This window comes from Caenorhabditis elegans, chromosome V (assembly GCF_000002985.6).
Source record: "Caenorhabditis elegans chromosome V".
Lineage (NCBI taxonomy): Eukaryota > Metazoa > Nematoda > Chromadorea > Rhabditida > Rhabditidae > Caenorhabditis > Caenorhabditis elegans.
In genome coordinates this window covers 17,297,885-17,317,791 of record NC_003283.11, presented here as the reverse complement: position 1 = coordinate 17,317,791, position 19,907 = coordinate 17,297,885, and the positions used below count along the sequence as shown (strand labels likewise).

Genomic DNA, 19,907 nt, shown 5'->3' with positions numbered 1-19,907 from the left:
TTTTTATTTAAAAATATCCATTTTCGGCTTGATTTACTATTACTAATCAAATTTTTTATCATATACGTAGTTTTACGGCAATATTGAATTCATTCTTCCTCTTTGGATTTCTGCTGGGCGTACTGTAGCTTCTCCTCGGCTACCACATAAATATCCTACAGCAATTTGGAAGCGTTTGACCAGAGATATCGCTACTCTCATGTTCCTCCTATCACATAATAAATATGATACTTCAACAATAAATGGCAAGGTGAAAATGTCTACACCAATCAAAATGCAGGCGAGGACCTGAATGGAAGCGGCGTATGGGATGAGAAGCGGGAGATAGGCCTGCAAGACTTAAATTTGGTATGTCCTACAGGACCCCTGTATCAATAGTCTAACATTCTTGATTAGTATAGGACTAAAACGGGTCCTTTGTGACTTTGGGACCTTTCTCTTGACCAGTCTATTGCACAGTTTTTGCAGGGCCAAAAGGAACGGGCCTGGAGGACGCCAGGAACCGGGCCCCTTTTCAAATAGACCCCTCAAGCTCAGGCCATAGAGTGGCACATTATTGTCCTCCACACATGTTCATTAAAGCTTTTTAAGATGAAGCTATTCGAACGAGAACTTTCGAGGCTCATTTCTAATCAGATTGCTCACCAGTTTAACAAATAAAACTTGCAAAGTCAGCCAGCACAAATACTTCTGAAGCTTAGTCTTGTGTGTTGGCGTAGCTCTTATTAAAATAGGAATATAGCAAAAACTGGCGAGAAGAACGATTGCAAACCATATCAGTGAGAGTCTCTGGAGGAAAAACACGTATTAGAAACTACAAGCCTCTGACACTAACCGAAAACCAAACTACAAGCAGATGATCGTAAGGATAAATTCTTGTGAAATGCCAATACAGTAAAAGTATTTCTTTACTTGCTACTAACAAATATATGTTCCACTTTCTTTTGAACACCAAGGTTTTCAAATATTTTTCAAGCTCCGGGAAAAAGTAGATAATAAACCTCTCGAGAGCAACTCTTAATAGCAAAAGCTGGAAAACTTGAGTAGTAATATAAAGTTGGTATACAAAAAGGAATGTGAGAAGGAATGTGTTTTAGATGCACCAACCACTCTGAAAACTCTCAACTGCTCAGTTTTAAGGTTTCTCTGAAAAAATCTCTGAAAATTCTCACGTTTCGTCATCGAAATTGAGCACTAAATGGAAAATAACGAATATTGCTGCTATGAAATACATTTGCACAATCATCCCGTAAAATTGAGTCGTCATCGCAAACAAGTGAATTTCCCGATCTCTGGCTTTATTAATTTTAATGACATAAATATAAATAGGCAAAAGTAAAACACCACAAACTATAAATACAATAGTGACAACAATATAAGAAATAGCAATTATTTGATTTAATAAGGACGGGGAGTTTTGGTGAAGTTCGAGGAGATTCATGTTGGGGTCTGAGCAATAAAACCAGCCAGCGAGAATTTTCGAATTTTCACCTGTTCGCACTGAGTTGTGTCTGAAAAAAGCTTAAAAGTGGAGTAGCGCCAGTGAGGGAATTGCATTAAAACACGCCAGATATGGTATCAGATATCATAATTTAAAAAACTGTAAAAAATTCTAAGTTTTATATGACATTTTGTTTTTTTCATTTATGCGTTTTCTTTTGCTGTTTTGAATATCAATTATAGATGTCCTGAAGTCTTGCCAAAGTTTCGCCAAAATGTTAGCCAACGTTCGAAAGAAAGCAACTAGAACACATATGTGTCTCTTCTCTATCATGTTCTCACCGTCTAATTCTCTTGCTCCATCAGCTTGCCCGCCGGTGCTCCAGTCATTCGTGTCTTTCCGGGCGACTGTTGTGTGTTGCCCTTCTCTTCTCTAGTTTTTTATTGATTTTTATCTACTTTTTGCTTGATTTATTCACTTTTAAAGTTGAAAACTGTGTAAGTGCTTCATAATAAAAGAACGAATCATCCTAATATCAGTTTTCAGGCTCTGGAAAAGAAAAAAAAACGACTGCAGACGCACTGTCAAGGAACCATCCAATAAAGTGGACTCAATTTCCTTGTAAAGGCTCAATCTTCTGTTTTTTCAACCATCGGAAAATAAACTTAGAAACAGTTCCAGATTTGCGTTCCAGGACTTTTTGAAGGAAACAATTTGATAAATAACCATGAATAAATTTTTTTTAAATATTTTAATTTTGTTTTGCAAGGCATCTGCAGCCTGAACAAGCAGGAAACGAACAGATTTTCAAGCTGTTTTAGGACACCATGTGCTCGCTGGCTGGCCTAAATTAAATGCCCTGGGACTAGAAAACTCCGTTTGCCAATTCAAAAATGATCTAAAATAAAGCGCGGACGAGTAAAATTCTCGGCCGTGTAGCCCTTTCGGAATTTTTCGTGTCGATTTCATTGTTTTTTTTTTCATGAATTTCATCAAATTTAGCTGAAATCCTGAATTCTCTGCTGGTAATCTCAGATTTTCTTAAAATTATGATTTCCTTGTTTCCCTTCATTAGTTGCCCTGGTCGTTCACCTTTCTCTGTCTGAGCCTCCAATTTTCCCTCACTCTCTTCTCCCATTTTCTCTCCGTCTCTTCTTGACGACCGTCCCTATTCTCTGCAAAATTCATCGATTTTTTAAAAACAATTATTTGTTTCAGACGTTAAAAAAATCACTGACATGTCATTCTACAGTGCTCATCAACTTGCTCTAGCGCTTGAAGGACTTCAACGGGCTCTTGACGAGGTAAGACTTAAGAATTTTCGGCTTTTTCAGGAAAAATAACACCGTTTTTAGTAAAAAAATGTTTCGTAAAACTTTTTTAACCGATAAAACGTTTGTTAAACATCGTGTGGAACATTCTCAATTTGCATTAAATTCCAATTTAAATTATCGTTCAAAGGTAGGTTCAATGTTATTTGATAAAGCAAACTGGGTTTTTTTTCCAATTTTCAAAAATTATTTAAACTTTATATTTAAAACAATAAATTATATGAGTTTTGGTCATTCTGTGACCGATTTTGGTCAGTGAATTTTCAAAAATCTAATAAAATATTGTGTTTCAGATAGGAACATACTCGGATATTCTTGAAGATGCTCTTCTTATTGCCTGCAATGTTCCCATCGCGGAAAAAACGTCGATTTTGAATGATTTCCAGGTGAGACCCTGAAATTCCGAAAATTAATTTTTAAAAATATATTTCCTCTAGAAAGCCGACACAATCAACTACGGAGGTCTAGCAGCTGCTATTCGTGCCAACCTGGCACCCGATGTATGCGAACGACGGATCACAGAATTCCAGAAGAAATATGCACACGGGACAGATGCTCAACGGCTGGAGCTTCTAAGCGATGAATCTGTTTGGCGACTGGAAGCTTATGAGGCGTTTGCCGACGCTGAATACACACCGACTTTGGAGAAAATCCGGTTGGGTGTGATTGGAGGACCAATAGATTCGATTGATCCGAATTGGCCACTAAGAAAAATTGCTCCAGAACGCTTCTTGAATGATCGATGGGCTCGGGCTATTCACGATCCCAGACGGATACGACGAAAGATCATTGGACACCGTCTACCATACAGAATGAAATCCGAACAAGGTGTGCCTTACGGAATTCCTAAACAAGCTAGACTCGCTGCTCGTGAAAATTCTGGTCCAGTTCGAGCCCCAGCGATCCTTGGAGGTGCTCACCCGGGACGATTTCGAGCTGGAGGCCCAACGGGTGTCGGAGTTGTTAGTAGACATACTAGACAATCTGGAGCAGCTAGAGGTGTTCTTAGAGGACCAAATGGAAATAGAGTTGTTCCTCTATTCCCTGTACAAATTCGAGCAAGACCCCCTGCACCTACCCGAACAATCATTCCTAGTGAAGTACAGGTGAGGACCCTTTTTGGCATCAAAACTTATTTACCCCTTTCAAAAATTGTCTAGAAAACCCCAATTTTTTTTTCAGGAAACTGAGCGTGTAAAACTGGAACCTACGGATAATTCATGTAAGTTTTCTCTTTTTTTTTGTTAAAAATTATTTCAATTTTCAGACGAAGAACAAAAGCCACCTCTTCTAGAAAACTGATCTCTTCTACATGTCAAACAAATCTCAATATTTGATCTACCTCTCGATAATAAATTTTCGTTTTGTTTTATAAGTTGTATTGACACCAATCGACGAAAATGAATGAGATAAACTACCAAAATATGCAATAAAAGATGATAATTCCAAAAATGTCCATTTTGAGCAGATGCGACACGGGAAAGTGGGCAAATTCAGAGAATTTAGCTAAAATCAGTGTAATTTTTTCGAAATTCTGAACCGCCATAAAAAAATTAAAAGGATTAAAGGACGATCCGTTCTTCAAGTGCTGTGCACTGCGGATCTGGGAGTCAGGTATACTTTTGAAAGTCTGTACGTTCAAAATCGTCCGAACCGTTATTCCTCCTTTAATGAAATTCTTAAAATAGGATCCGCCGTTCTGTTGGTCTTCTGATGACGTCCTGAGAACACTGGCTAATTCCCTAATCTCTTTGACCCTTTTTGTACCGCCTCACTTTTATTGTTCCATCTGCCTGCCGGGGCTCCAAGAGAGATAGATCGGTCAGTCATTCGTGTATCTTCGGGCGACTAGTGTGTTGCCCTCTATCTATATTCTTTGGCTTCATATTGATTTTTCACTTTCTTGGCATATTGCCATTCCGATCAACGATGGAATAAGGATAATCAGGATAGGTATCGTTATCTAAAGAATAAACATATAAGCAGTGTTTTTTGAAATCTTGAAAACATCGCAAGGAAAAGTTATGGCAGCCCAAATAATGACCTAAAATTTGATTTTAAAAAAAGATTTAAAAGGTTTTTTTTTTGAAATTGCCGTCTAATTTTGGATATACAAGTATCTAGCGTTTTCAACTCGATTCAGGTACATACATTCAAGGTTTTTTTGAGCTGGTAAAAGCTGGTAACATTGACCAAATTTTAGGTCATTTTTTGAGCCGCCATAACTTGTTTTCGAGAAGTTTCATTATGAAATTCGGCATTTTCAGTCTTTATTAGATCTTTATTTATTAGAGCAATAAAAAATTACACCACCTTTCAAAGAAAGCCGCAAACAAATATTGTTTGCATATTATACAAAAGGTATCGTATGTTATTAATTTTAATACGTTTTTACAGTTTTGCAAACAAGTATTCAAAACGATCAGGTTAAATAAATAGTACACACTTTGTTTGTTTCCAATTTTTCTTCAATATTCACAAAAGGTATACTTGGTCCCATTTTTAATTTCAAGAATAAATTTATAATTTATAGATGGGTGTGATTCTAGAATTGGGGATACTTCTCGGAGAAAGAAGCGCATCTGAACGCCAATCCGACTGTTTCGAGGCAGATTACAATTGCCAAGTTGCCCTAGTGAAAGCTGAACAAGAGAAAGTTATTAAGCTGGAAGGATAGTATTAAATACTATAGAAAACAGTTGGAGTCAGAAAAGAAAAAAAACAAGAAAAACAATTAAAAATTGGAAGAAGAATTGGAAAAATAAAAGAAACAATCAACATCCCTTCATTCTGACCTTTAAATCTTTTGTAATCTGCATATTGTTATTATGTTCCTGTGAGTTTTAAATTTGTAATATTTATATTACCAGCCGTTCGCACGCGCCAAGGCGCGTGCTCCGACTGGCAATTTCCATACTATGTTGTTCATTCTAGCATAGAAGATTTTTTTAAATTTCCAAAAGTTGTCAAATATTTTCAAAACTTTCATACCGTTTAAAAACATTTTAAAATTCCTGAAGAAATTTGAATTCCCGCAAATTTTTTCTGGAGAATTTCAAATTCCCGCATTAATTTTTTTAAACTTTGAATCTCCTTCTTTGCTTTAGCTTTTTTTTGTTTTAAATGTTGAATTCATGCCTGAATTTTACTAAATAAAATTGAATTTCCGCGAAAACTATTCTGAAGACTTTTGAAATCCACTTAAAAATTTCTGATAACTTTGAATTCCGGCCTGAATTTTATAGAAGAAATTTGAATTTCCCGCCAAAATTTGTGGGATTTGTCACAATGGGTCTCACCACGATGAGTCTGATCCCGATGGGTCTCGTCGTTAGAACTTCTGTTTTATTTTTTATTCAGAAAATGACACTATTCTACCCTACCTCTACAGTACTATTACAGTACCCCGACAACATCCATCCACTAACCCCAACCCACTATCTCTGCAAACATCGAAAATGTGTTTTTCCTCAAACTACAGTAATCCTACCGTAATCCTACAGTACCTCTACAGTACTATTACAGTACCCCGACAACATCCATCCACTAACCCCAACCCACTATTTCTCCAAACAACGAAAATGTGTTTTTCCTCAAACTACAGTAATCCTACCGTAATTTTACAGTACCTCTACAGTACTATTACAGTACCCCGACAACATCCATCCACTAACCCCAACCCACTATCTCTCCAAACAACGAAAATGTGTTTTTCCTCAAACTACAGTAATCCTACCGTAATCCTACAGTACCTCTACAGTACTATTACAGTACCCCGACAACATCCATCCACTAACCCCAACCCACTATCTCTCCAAACAACGAAAATGTGTTTTTCCTCAAACTTCAGTAATCCTACCGTAATCCTACAGTACCCCGACAACATCCATCCACTAACCCCAACCCACTATCACTCCAAACAACGAAAATGTGTTTTTCCTCAAACTACAGTAATCCTACCGTAATCCTACAGTACCCCGACAACATCCATCCACTAACCCCAACCCACTATCACTCCAAACAACGAAAATGTGTTTTTCCTCAAACTACAGTAATCCTACCGTAATCCTACAGTACCCCGACAACATCCATCCACTAACCCCAACCCACTATCACTCCAAACAACGAAAATGTGTTTTTCCTCAAACTTCAGTAATCCTACCGTAATTTTACAGTACCTCTACAGTACTATTACAGTACCCCGACAACATCCATCCACTAACCCCAACCCACTATCTCTTCAAACATCGAAAATGTGTTTTTCCTCAAACTACAGTAATCCTACCGTAATTTTACAGTACCTCTACAGTACTATTACAGTACCCCGACAACATCCATCCACTAACCCCAACCCACTATCACTCCAAACAACGAAAATGTGTTTTTCCTCAAACTACAGTAATCCTACCGTAATCCTACAGTACCTTTACAGTACTATTACAGTACCCCGACAACATCCATCCACTAACCCCAACCCACTATCTCTCCAAACATCGAAAATATGTTTTTCCTCAAACTACAGTAATCCTACCGTAATCCTACAGTACCTCTACAGTACTATTACAGTACCCCGACAACATCCATCCACTAACCCCAACCCACTATCTCTCCAAACATCGAAAATGTGTTTTTCCTCAAACTTCAGTAATCCTACCGTAATCCTACAGTACCCCGACAACATCCATCCACTAACCCCAACCCACTATCACTCCAAACAACGAAAATGTGTTTTTCCTCAAACTTCAGTAATCCTACCGTAATCCTACAGTACCTCTACAGTACTATTACAGTACCCCGACAACATCCATCCACTAACCCCAACCCACTATCTCTCCAAACATCGAAAATGTGTTTTTCCTCAAACTTCAGTAATCCTACCGTAATCCTACAGTACCCCGACAACATCCATCCACTAACCCCAACCCACTATCACTCCAAACATCGAAAATGTGTTTTTCCTCAAACTTCAGTAATCCTACCGTAATCCTACAGTACCCCGACAACATCCATCCACTAACCCCAACCCACTACCACTCCAAACAACGAAAATGTGTTTTTCCTCAAACTACAGTAATCCTACCGTAATCCTACAGTACCTCTACAGTACTATTACAGTACCCCGACAACATCCATCCACTAACCCCAACCCACTATCACTCCAAACAACGAAAATGTGTTTTTCCTCAAACTTCAGTAATCCTACCGTAATCCTACAGTACCTCTACAGTACTATTACAGTACCCCGACAACATCCATCCACTAACCCCAACCCACTATCTCTCCAAACATCGAAAATGTGTTTTTCCTCAAACTTCAGTAATCCTACCGTAATCCTACAGTACCCCGACAACATCCATCCACTAACCCCAACCCACTATCACTCCAAACAACGAAAATGTGTTTTTCCTCAAACTTCAGTAATCCTACCGTAATTTTACAGTACCTTTACAGTATTATTACAGTACCCCGACAACATCCATCCACTAACCCCAACCCACTATCACTCCAAACAACGAAAATGTGTTTTTCCTCAAACTACAGTAATCCTACCGTAATCCTACAGTACCTTTACAGTACTATTACAGTACCCCGACAACATCCATCCACTAACCCCAACCCACTATCTCTCCAAACATCGAAAATGTGTTTTTCCTCAAACTACAGTAATCCTACCGTAATCCTACAGTACCTCTACAGTACTATTACAGTACCCCGACAACATCCATCCACTAACCCCAACCCACTATCTCTCCAAACATTGAAAATGTGTTTTTCCTCAAACTACAGTAATCCTACCGTAATTTTACAGTACCTCTACAGTAGTATTACAGTACCCCGACAACATCCATCCACTAACCCCAACCCACTATCTCTCCAAACATTGAAAATGTGTTTTTCCTCAAACTACAGTAATCCTACCGTAATTTTACAGTACCTCTACAGTACTATTACAGTACCCCGACAACATCCATCCACTAACCCCAACCCACTATTTCTCCAAACAACGAAAATGTGTTTTTCCTCAAACTACAGTAATCCTACCGTAATCCTACAGTACCTCTACAGTACTATTACAGTACCCCGACAACATCCATCCACTAACCCCAACCCACTATCTCTCCAAACAACGAAAATGTGTTTTTCCTCAAACTACAGTAATCCTACCGTAATCCTACAGTACCTCTACAGTACTATTACAGTACTTCGACAACATCCATCCACTAACCCCAACCCACTATCTCTCCAAACATCGAAAATGTGTTTTCCCTCAAACTACAGTAATCCTACCGTAATCCTACAGTACCTCTACAGTACTATTACAGTACCCCGACAACATCCATCCACTAACCCCAACCCACTATCTCTTCAAACATCGAAAATGTGTTTTTCCTCAAACTACAGTAACCCTACATTAATCCTACAGTACCCCTATAGTGCCACGACAGCACTACAGCCAATGTCCGCCAAAATTTTTTTGAAAAATTTAAATTTGAATTTCGCGCCAAAATTTGTTGGAAAAATTAAAATTTGAATTTCGCGCCAAAATGTTTTGAAAAATTAAAATTTGAATTTCGCGCCAAAATTTTTTGAATAATTAAAATTTGAATTTCGCGCCAAAATGTTTTCAAAAAATTAAAATTTGAATTTCGCGCCAAAATGTTTTGAAAAATTAAAATTTGAATTTCGCGCCAAAATGTTTTCAAAAAATTAAATTTTGAATTCCCGCCAAAATGTTTTCAAAAAATTAAATATTGAATTCCCGCCAAAATGTTTTCAAAAAATTAAATTTTGAATTCCCGCCAAAATGTTTTCAAAAAATTAAATTTTGAATTCCCGCCAAAATGTTTTCGCTGATATGCGATGTCCATCGTTGACCTCGATCGCTGTCTGCTGCCGAGGTGAAGGACGGGACAAGCGGAAAATGCGCTTTATATATAGTAAATGATGATTTTCAAAAAAAAGTAATAAATACGCAAAAACTGCATTGTAAATTACAAACCAAGGAAAAAAGAAAATACAATAATCAAATGAAATTAATAAAAAATTATGATCGTATAAAAATTTCATTGTGTATAAAGGATACTTAAGGCATCATGAACATTAATCATTGGCTGAGACTGTTTTGTGGCATGTTTTCTGATAAAAGTATATTTATTATCATCATGTGTTGATTATTTGGGAAGAACAATTATCAGAAGCGTTTAATTGAGAGCATTCAAGAAAATTCATGTAGTGACATAATGAGGTGAGGTAGTACACATTTTTAAATTGGTTCAGAAACGATCAAACCGTTCTCGAGACGGTCTTTGCCAATCCAATACGATGCTCTCCGCAGGTGATAAATAGTTGTTCGATAAGCAGACGTGATTTCGCTGGTACCGTAAATGACATGGTTTCCTGAAATACAAGGCTAGACTCTTCGAAAAACTATTTCCAATGTTATACGGTTCTTTCGTTGGTTATTGCATCTTCCAGCATCTTTTGAACCTCCGTCGAAGTGAATATCTCATCTGTTGTGGCTCTTTGATAATTAAAGTTTCCTGACATCGAGAAATGGATTTTACCGGAAACACTTGCAGAAATTTCTGAAATCAATTTTATTTGAGTTCAACTCGAATTAATGTTACGTTGATAAATAGTATGCCTTTCCTCTTCGGTTAGAACCACCGTTTTCCCAGATTTCCGAGCATACGAAGTCTTCCGTTCGAATGATGCGGAAACTGTACCTTCCCCTTTAAACTATTATACATTAAAACAACTAGATGAATGAATAAATACCCTTTGAGTTGTCGTACTCTGCCAGTTTAATCATTGAATATCCAGGCACACATGTACCGGGAACTTGGCAGCATTCCAAGTTTATGTTGTTCAGTGCAGTGTTCTCCCCATCAGTACCACTGTTAGGCCACTGTATTTGACTTTGGATTCCACAGACCACGTAGTTTTCTGGACAGAACTGATCGGAACTCCAATTGCCATTGCTAGATGAGTCTCCTGAAGTGAAAAATCGGTTTTGTGATCGAAAATCGATCAACACTAAATGCCTTCGATATTATTGTTGGCCACACTTTGAAATAACATAAAATCACAGTGTATACAAACCTTGAATAGAGTCCGTAACATTCCTTGGTCCATTCAAAGTGCCGCAGTGTGCCTTGAAATTAACAGCACCAAGACTATCTTTTCTATGTCCCTGATATGGTTCAGAACGGAGTGCGAATCCAATTATAACTGTCCCGATTGGACAAGCTCTGATAGATTGCCAACTGCCAAATGCTCCTTCTCCATCACCCGATTCGTTTTGTTGATACCTTCATGACCAAACGACTGGCAATACAAGACGACGGCGTTGAGAGCAGTGTTATCGGCGCCTTCTCGATCCTGTTCGTACTTGATCTGTATACCGTGTGCATACTTTCCATCACCACACCTTGCCCACGGATGCCATTCACCAAGGGTGTTGACATGTGGAGAATGAATGTGAACTCGTGTGCACTCGATACAACTCTTCGAAATCAGACAACACTCCAGATTTACATTATTAAGTGATGTATCATCTTTGTCACTTCCTTGTCGTTCCTGGATTTGGGTTTGTATTCCACAGACACCATAGCCTCTTGGACACCAATTCCACCCAGTCCATGTTCCTCTTTGAAGTGTCAGTCCTTAAATATTAAAGTTTTCTCCCAAATAAGTAACGAGTATAAAATGCTTGCTGTATACCTGCTACATACTGGTACGTCTCATTATCGGGTCGTTCTTCTGTGCCACAACGAGCGGCAAAGTTGTCCGCCGCGATATTGTCACGACCGTCTTCGTGTTCTTCTGATCGTAAATTGAAACCAACGACAAACGTTCCTTGAGGACAGAAATGTACATTCCCCCAGCTACCCCACGGTCCTTCGCCTCCGGTTATCCAGTTGTCTTTGTTGAAACTATCTGAAGTTCAATGTTATAATAAACTACTCAGAATAAACTCAGAATTAACCCACTTACCCAATCCAATAAGTTGACAGTACAATGCAACTGCGTTCATTCCAGTTATATCAGTTGTGCTGACTTCGTATTTCAACTGCATTCCATGAACAAACCTTCCATCAGGGCACCTTTCCCATGCTCTCCATGTTCCTTTATTGTTTACACGTGGAGAACCCAAGGGAAGTACATGCCTGCATTGAATTAAGGGCAAAACTGAAATGGTTATAGCCAGAAACAACCATGTTGTCTTCATGATCATTGCTGAAAAATTACTAGCCTTCAAATTTGATTAGTTTTTAAAGTGGAAATTTTTTATTCAGCGGCTCGCAACAAAGTTAAACGAGTAAACCAAGCCATTTTAAATTGAGTGGTTGTAAGAACTGAAAAACTGATCATGGATTCTGTTATCATTTTCCACTGCTCATAAACATGCACACACCTCCTACTTTGATTTTTCGTAAACAATATTCCTCATTGTTAAGTTAATGAACTTGTTAAGCAACTTCAAATAAATACCGATAGTAGTGGAATTTAACGGATGAGCTAACAAATTGTCATAAACTGTAATAAGTTTAGGAAAACTTTGATTCTAACAGTAAAATCTTGAGAGCAAACATTCCTAATATCGTGTTCGTTCTCCTGTTTGGATCAAAAATATATTGAACCACGGAACATGACAATCTTACTATTATCAATATCCATTTGAAAGTTTTGACAAGTTTATTTTTAATTTAACAATGAGGAATATTGTTTACAAAAACAAAAAAAAGGATTGTGCGTGCTTGTAAATGTTGTAAGTTGATAGTTTTTAAAACCACAATCGTATACTGTCTGAAACAACCGATATTCTCAATTTAAAATGCATTTTTGTACTCATTTAACTTTGTTGCAAGCCGTTGAATAGAAATATCATTTTTAAAACTAATAAGATTTGAGGGATAGTAATTTTTCAACCATGACCATAAAGACATCATGGTTGTTTTTGGCTATCACCATTTCAGTGTTGCCCTTCATTCAATGCAGGCACGTACTTCACTTGGACTCTTCACGTGTAAGCAATCAAGGAACATAGTAAGCATGGGAAAGGTGACACAATGGGTGGTTTGCCTCGTTAGTAAAGTGTAAGGTCACGCTTTATAGACTGATGGCGTCAAAATTTTCTGAGCAGAAATGTGTGGCAAGCAACATAGATGTTATTGGCCTGTTGAAACAGTCAAAGGGAGACATTTCCGGAAAGTTTTTTACATTAATTTTTTTTTCACAAAAAGTCTTTATTTTAAACCAACATCGGACAGCTTTCGAGTAATCTTGCTTTCCCTGTGGAAGATAAAAGACGAAAACGTGAACTTCAAATAAGAATGAAGTTACGTTTGAAAATATTCGTGACAGAAGAATTCTAGAACACAAGTTCTAGCGAGCTTGCAGCTGGTCGCCATAATTATGGCTCTTCCTGTAGATATACACAAATATACAAATATCTTAAATTTTTATTAGTTCAGCTTTTTCGGTCATGTTATGAATATTATTAATTATACGAAGGTGCCTAAAAATGAGTCTCTCGAAAAAACTGAAATATTAAATAATACGCTTTTTGCAGAACTGTCAACTTAACACAGAAGACGCGCCCACTTGAAAGAGACTCCGTCGTTTTCTGAAATTGAAGAGTTTTTTCCAAAATATGTACATTCTCAGATCTACACTTGCATGCACTTACATTCCAAATTTTTTGAGCAAATATCTTCGATATGGCGGAAAAAAGATGAACAACGAAATCATGTTAATTGTAGAATGACAGGTACAACACACAAACATGAGTTTCCCAATAAGTTGACCATTCTCCATTTGAAAAGCAAGAACGAAAGCTACACCGAACAGTGGCAATGCGCAGAGACCGGCGACAAACATCTGCACAATTAGGCTTTGGATTGCCTCCGCGTGTTTTTGGTAGTTTTGCTGGGAAATTTGAGGTTTCAAGCGAACCATCAAGCGAATGAGGTCAGTGTTGACGAGCACCAAACATCCGAAAATAGCTCCCATTGTTAGCAAGACCACAGAATAGACGCTGTACAACAGTGGTGAGTCGACGTAAATTGCGAAATGTGGTACAGTTGAAAATCCAGCGTAGTAGTCGAAAAGATTCTAAAAATCTCAAAATCTCAAAAACAATAAATACTCAACAATATCTCAACACGCACCTCTTTGATATATTCCAATTGCTTTTCCTGTCCAACATCGAGAATCTGCATGGCAATAATCGGATAGACTGGAAAAGCTAAAAATATCAACGATCCGATGATGATTGCATATCTTGGAATCACATGAACATCGATGACACTAGCGATTTTCTGATGTTTTTGGAAGAAGCACAGAGCTAGGCATTCGGACTCGTAGTATATGAACGTCAGACTGACTAGCTGAAAGATAGAAAATTGTTATGTTCAACAGGAAACGCTTTTGGATACAAAACTATGAATGTGGTATCAATTTTGAACAGGTGAAACGGGATAACTGAAAAGTAACTCAAAATTGCCGCTTTCGATGAATCGCGCATTACATGTGCACCAATTTGCACAGAATGTTACACTAAAAGCTTTCCAATTGTAGATAGTTACAAATATTTCATTATGTTTCGAATTTTCGTACATACCATGCAATAATGAGTGGGCATATTGAACCATTGCGAGAAATATCCAATCGTTCCGAGAGCGTTGATTGGATAATATGGCAAGAATTTCATGAAGGTAGTGAGATTCAAGTCCGTTGCTGTACATACAACCTGAAATTGTATAAAACTTATACGTATCAATCCCTTTATCAAACTCAAACCAAACCTGAAAAAGCAGCAGATAGTATCGAAATTCGCCAAGCTCCTTCGTTTGGAAAATTAACAAGTATATTCCAAAAATATTGCCTAACAGAGAAGAAATTCCAATAAAATGATAATAGTTAACAATCCAAAGTGGCTCAGAAAAGTCAATGTTGTACATGTCAAGGAATTAGAAAAAATAAATGTGTGATTGAAAAATAGAGTGAGACCGGTGCAAATTTTTAACATTTCCTCGTTTTTCAGACGTCAAGAACTTTTTGAAAATGGTAAAGTTCAAGAACGTTTCAGCTGCCCAAACATTAAAAACGTGATACATGGGAAGTATTTCAACTTGTCTTCCAACTTCTGAATGAAAGTTTAGCTCCCACGGAGCATTTTGAACTAGAAAAAGTTGATCTGAAAGCTCTTTAAGGTCAATTTTTGTCAAAGTTCTCTCCTAAAGGGAAATTTGCTGACGGCTTCATACTGCAATCAGAAGAACACCCAGACGGTCGCTGCTACTCAGTCAAGAGTGAGTCACGGCAACTTGGTCCAAAACCATTCCTAATTAGTAAACCATAACTAATTAGCTTAAGATCATTGCTAATTAGCCTTTTTTGCTAATTAACAATGTTTTTTTGCTAGTTAGCAATGGTTTTAAGCTATTTAGTTGTGGTTTACTAATTAGGAATGGTTTTGGACCAAGTTGCCGTGACTCGCTCTTGACTGAGTAGTAATGGCTCAGAGTTTCGTGCATCCTGCAGCAGGCTTAATCAGTTGAATTCCGTGTGTAACCCAGACTCCGGCCTTGTTGGTCATTGGATTCAAATCACAGTAATGATAGGGCGACCGCTGAGCTGAAAACAAATTACTCAGTGATGAAGTGACATCTTTAATGTATCGTTTCAAAGCTCACAGGTAGAAAAGAGCAACTTGAAACAACTTTAGTTCACTCTACAAACCTAACATCAAGTGGCACATTTAAAAAAATTAATTGTTAGAAAACCATATTTCGAACTGCCCCTCAAATAATATTGTCTTTATGACTCTTTTTAACCCTGGACTTTTTCGAATGTTTAATGTTTCTGTTGTTAATTTTACTTATAGTATACATATACTTTTTTGGGCCTCACTCGGTGAACTATTTTTCACATGGTTTTCTTTCATTTTGCAAAACTGTGTTACACTTCTCTAAAAAGCGTAACCTAAATGAGAAAAAGTTTGTCTCATTTTCTGCTGATTCAGTGGAATGACCCCTTTTTATCAGTATGTACGGTTTACGCACGCATTTTTGCCCAATAATTCCAATTGTGTAATTTATATTAATAAAAACAATTCAATTTTTTCCCTGAAATTGTAAAACTGTAATAAAAAATCAAACACTATAAAATTTGAATTTGAAAACAGTTTTGTAATCTTTTTTAAAAGTCTCAATACAGTAGTCTCAATACAGTCTCAATACAGTAGTCTCAATAAAGTCTCAATACAGTATAGAAACTAAAAAAAATTGGGTTTCTCATTTGAAAACGGTTCAACTTTAAGTGTGATCTTCTTTTATCTAGTTTATATCATTTATTCAAAATTTACGTGCACCATGTTGTTTCAAATTAAAAATATATACATATGCTTTGCCCTGTGTTGAAAATGCCTTTGATAATTTATTGATTAAAAATCATATTTTTCCTATCAGTTTTACATGGCATCAATTCTAATCAACAATTGTAGTTTTCATTTCGTAGTAGAATTTTCTTCATTTCAGATGTCACATGCTTTTAGACTCACAAAACAAACTGCTCCAATAACAAATATCACTTTGAAACTGAATGGAGAAAGCCCGTCGTTGATCATTGAAACAGAACGGTAAACGTTTTTTATTTTTGAAAATTTTAGTTTATTTTTTGAGAACAGTTGAACACAACGTTTCGTTTCTCGCAAAGTCAGACAAAATTCGAGAAAACCACAAAACTTTTTTCAATATATATTTTTTGTATAAACCAAACAACCAAAAAACAGGAAGGCCTGATATAAAACATCGTTTTTCCAGGGTTTCATATACAAAACCAACTGAAGTATTTTATCACGGCAGGACAAATGATACTTGGATAACTTACGAACCACAACAACCAATTAAAATAAAAGACCGAGACTGCATAGATGTGATGTGTGATGATCTGGAAATCATGTTGAACAGCGAATGTGAAAAACTATTCCAATTTGTTATCGAATTTTGTCGATGTGAAGACGAAAATCTAAGCTTGACACAACTGCAAAGCATATACGATCGGTTGGTATCAATGTCGAGAGCCAAAAAGATAAACGCGCTTTTTGGGAAGCTAATTGTAAATGACATACACCAAATTCGAAAAGCTTTTTCGTGCTTTAACATTCGAACGCTAACCACAATTGGGTTTGAATTTGTGAGCGATGATTTTGAATGTCAAGCAAATATATTTAAAGACATTATGGAAATTGAGCAGTTGGAAATTATTGACATGATGTGGGTGCAATTCAAAGTTGAGAATCTTTCAATTGACGATCTACGTGCAATAAAGAAGGTTTGTCAGTTTTATAAAATTTGAGAATAATTTGCGGTTTCAAAAAAGATATACATATTAGTGAAGGTGGAGTAGCGCCAGTAGGAACGCTTATAGTTTCAGAATGACCAAATATCATGTGGAAAATTAAAAAATTCTCAGTTTTATTGGATTTTTGAAAATAGGAAGAATCTCCGTTTTTACCGAGTTTCTATTTGAATTACCGCCAAGAGAATATGCTCGATGAAGCGCGGTTGCACGCTTCTAAGTTAGTGTAATAAAAGCGTGAAAGTGTGCTCCATCGAAATAATTCTCATTGTGGTTATTGAAATAGGAATTGGCCAAATACTTAGATTCTGCCATCTTCAAAAAATTATATAACATAGTACCATTATCTTGCTTTTTTAAAACAATCTCTCCACTGATGATACTCCACCATTAATAAGTATGAAAGTACTTCTACAAAGACACAGTATTTAAAGTCTCTTATGATAGGGTAGGTTCTTTCAGGTATCCCTCAACTATGAAGGCAATTGCAAAGCAATTTTTTCCAGTTCAAATATGAATCATATTGCTGACGAAACCTTGGATGATTTGTTTGGGCCTCCTATCGGGCCATTCATTCCTAATAGTACTCGGGCGTTGGGGGATGGTGTAATGTGTATAATCGAAGACGCGGAAATTGTAATTCAGAAGTTCACCATACCGGTTGGTTCTTACTAAATTTTCCTTATAACTGGTTAATTGTGCATTGCTTACTATTAGCCTAATGTTAGATCGTGTCTAATTTCATAGCCGGCTTACCTATCTTGATTTCAGAAACATTTAAACAACACAATAGTCAAGACAACTTCAACAACGGGAAACGACACTCCACCAGAGATTCCGGATGATATAAATGATGGATGTGGCTTGCGAGTACTTGCAACCGCTGTAATCATAGAAAACATATTACAACATGTTGGATTAACTACTATGTGGGATTCGCATGTCTAAAAAAATTCATTAAATATTAAATTTTTAGATTAGCTCTACGCTTAGTTTCCTGGCCTGTTCGGAGGTGTTTAGACAGAGTCAAACCGGATTCGAAAATAGAAGTTCTTGCGATTCAAATGAAATCTCTCGATTATCTTACAATTGAAGTATTGGACGATTTAAAGCATATGAAACACAACTATGACACGATGTACAAACATTGGTACGACATGTATTGGGATGCCGACGAATCTGCAAATGAATATCACTACCCGCCCTACAAATTGTTCCACATTCCTATATACTACCTCAATAATTTTGAGACATATCCTTTTCCAAACCCTTTCTCGGTCAACATATTCTCAAAAGAAGAACTTCGCGAAGTGTTTGCCAACAGGTCCAGCTTTTCGGACAATTTACGACTCATCTTGTTAAATCAAAAGTCTCCAATCAACTACCTTAAATTAATGTTGCCCTGGTTTGCTCCGGATTTCGAGTGGTTTCGTTCAATGTCATATTATAACGATCCAGAGTACAGAAACGTCATGAAACTCAAAATAAAGTCTCCGATTTGTGAACAGTGCGAAGTAACCGGTGATAATCTGCCTTTTGGAATCTGTGCTGAGCACGAAACTGAGCTACACAAGCTGATGCAAAAATGTCAAAATAGAATGGAAGAACGATTACCGAATCAATTTGATTACGCCCGAAGAATCGATAAATTCATCGATTACATTGGAACCGTTCTGAAATCTGTTGGTCATAAAATTCCTGTCAAATCGCTGAGTATTCAAGCTTACAATCAAAGTTCGATGATGCATATCTTGCCACACCTGGATTCGCGGTCATTGAGAAGTATTTCCATTCAAAAACCTGTTGAAGACAAGAATAAAGTTCCATGTTCCTGGATTCAGCCACTAGAAATCGATGAAATATGCCAATTGGAGCAATGGAAAAGCACTAAAATTGTTGACATAGAACACGTTATTGATATTGCGGACATAAAAACCTTTGGACATTTTTCTGAGGCTGACGTGAAGCTTGCCAGCTTGACCATGAAAGGAATTTTGTGTTTGAAAACTGTGAGTTTAGAACTTAGTAAAATTTGATTAAAACTTTAATAATTAAAGGAGTTCCTACTCTCGGAAGACTTTGTAAAGTTCAAAGCTTCCTTCGAAACCAGCAATGTTGATGAGAGTATCTATGAAGTATCTCTGCTGGGATGGCCTTTTCGAAGACCGACTCACCCGAATACAAATCATCCGAGCGTTTGGTTTTTCAAGTATCAGGAATCAAGCGACTATCTTCACATTTTGTACTATGAGTTGTCTAGGAAAATTATATTCACTCGTAAGGAAGCTTCTTCCGTTCCCATGAACTTGTAGACACAGATGTTTTTTTCGTTTTTTAAAAAATATTTTGAATAAATCTGATCAGTTTGGAACTAACCATTTTTTTCCAAAGGTATAAAAATTTGCTAATCGTAAATAAACACAACATTTCACGGTGTGGATTTTTAAAACAAAAATTCAAAAAAAAATGTTCCTAGAAGTATTTCATTTTCAACCATATCATGAAACGTGGCATTTTTTGAATATTTCAGAGCTTTTCTCTGTTTGTTTTTTGATATTTTGTTTAAAAATCCACACCGTGATTTACTGAACATGCTTATAATTGAGAAAAGAAAAAAACCAGCCGAATGGAAAAAAAACTTGGAAAATTGAAATATTCCTAATAATAAAATTTGAATGTTGAAATCAATTTCGAAATTTCATAAGCAGAAAATTTATACGTAGGAAACTCTCCACCCCTCGTTTTTATCAAATGACTATAATACCTTT

The 19,907-nt window shown here is 36.8% G+C and overlaps 4 protein-coding genes, 2 non-coding genes and 2 pseudogenes across 8 annotated transcripts; 4 read left to right on the top strand and 4 right to left on the bottom strand.

Moving 5' to 3' along the window:
- Positions 1-72: 72 nt before the first annotated feature.
- On the bottom strand, positions 73-1,441 carry srz-26 (annotated as a pseudogene). The gene is made up of 4 exons: positions 1,173-1,441; positions 836-1,111; positions 646-789; positions 73-330 (listed from the first exon to the last, which is right to left on the bottom strand). Coding segments are annotated over exons 1-4 (947 nt in total).
- Positions 1,442-1,837: 396 nt separating this feature from the next.
- On the top strand, positions 1,838-2,201 carry F31E9.11. The gene is made up of 2 exons (NR_070110.1): positions 1,838-1,938; positions 1,988-2,201. It is a non-coding gene; the product is annotated as an Unclassified non-coding RNA F31E9.11 (non-coding RNA).
- A 437-nt stretch (positions 2,202-2,638) lies between these two features.
- On the top strand, positions 2,639-4,223 carry F31E9.6 (uncharacterized protein). The gene is made up of 5 exons (NM_074981.5): positions 2,639-2,745; positions 3,066-3,158; positions 3,210-3,878; positions 3,955-3,994; positions 4,040-4,223. Exons 1-5 carry the CDS (start codon positions 2,680-2,682, stop codon positions 4,072-4,074), a joined length of 903 nt encoding a protein of 300 aa, NP_507382.1. The 5' UTR covers positions 2,639-2,679; the 3' UTR covers positions 4,075-4,223.
- Positions 4,224-5,305: 1,082 nt separating this feature from the next.
- Positions 5,306-5,449, top strand: Y61B8B.3 (uncharacterized protein; the record flags this gene model as incomplete). The annotated part of the gene is made up of 1 exon (NM_001368479.1): positions 5,306-5,449. The coding sequence occupies one exon, from the start codon at positions 5,306-5,308 to the stop codon at positions 5,447-5,449; it is 144 nt and encodes a 47-aa protein (NP_001355449.1).
- Positions 5,450-10,056: 4,607 nt separating this feature from the next.
- On the bottom strand, positions 10,057-12,010 carry Y61B8B.2 (annotated as a pseudogene). The gene is made up of 6 exons: positions 11,770-12,010; positions 11,497-11,712; positions 10,876-11,438; positions 10,552-10,767; positions 10,401-10,505; positions 10,057-10,358 (listed from the first exon to the last, which is right to left on the bottom strand). Coding segments are annotated over exons 1-6 (1,643 nt in total).
- Positions 12,011-13,353: 1,343 nt separating this feature from the next.
- sri-70 (Serpentine Receptor, class I) lies at positions 13,354-14,738 on the bottom strand (the record flags this gene model as incomplete). The annotated part of the gene is made up of 5 exons (NM_074979.3): positions 13,354-13,402; positions 13,466-13,890; positions 13,947-14,165; positions 14,399-14,527; positions 14,583-14,738. The coding sequence occupies 5 exons, from the start codon at positions 14,736-14,738 to the stop codon at positions 13,354-13,356; spliced, it is 978 nt and encodes a 325-aa protein (NP_507380.3).
- A 563-nt stretch (positions 14,739-15,301) lies between these two features.
- Positions 15,302-16,832, bottom strand: K10G4.14. The gene is made up of 2 exons (NR_070109.1): positions 16,673-16,832; positions 15,302-15,414 (listed from the first exon to the last, which is right to left on the bottom strand).
- Positions 16,317-19,510, top strand: K10G4.5 (DUF38 domain-containing protein; the record flags this gene model as incomplete). Its single annotated transcript, NM_001356781.3, has 6 exons — positions 16,317-16,417; positions 16,602-17,112; positions 17,602-17,799; positions 17,911-18,068; positions 18,116-19,148; positions 19,197-19,510. 6 exons carry the CDS (start codon positions 16,317-16,319, stop codon positions 19,449-19,451), a joined length of 2,256 nt encoding a protein of 751 aa, NP_001343591.1. The 3' UTR covers positions 19,452-19,510.
- Positions 19,511-19,907: the final 397 nt, after the last annotated feature.

Excerpts from the sequence above, each read along its gene's own strand:
- F31E9.6 (NM_074981.5), top strand. The coding sequence starts at position 2,680 with ATGTCATTCTACAGTGCTCATCAACTTGCTCTAGCGCTTGAAGGACTT. Across the intron at positions 3,879-3,954 it reads TCATTCCTAGTGAAGTACAG|GAAACTGAGCGTGTAAAACT; the intron begins GTGAGGACCCTT and ends TTTTTTTTTCAG. Across the intron at positions 3,995-4,039 it reads GGAACCTACGGATAATTCAT|ACGAAGAACAAAAGCCACCT; the intron begins GTAAGTTTTCTC and ends TTCAATTTTCAG.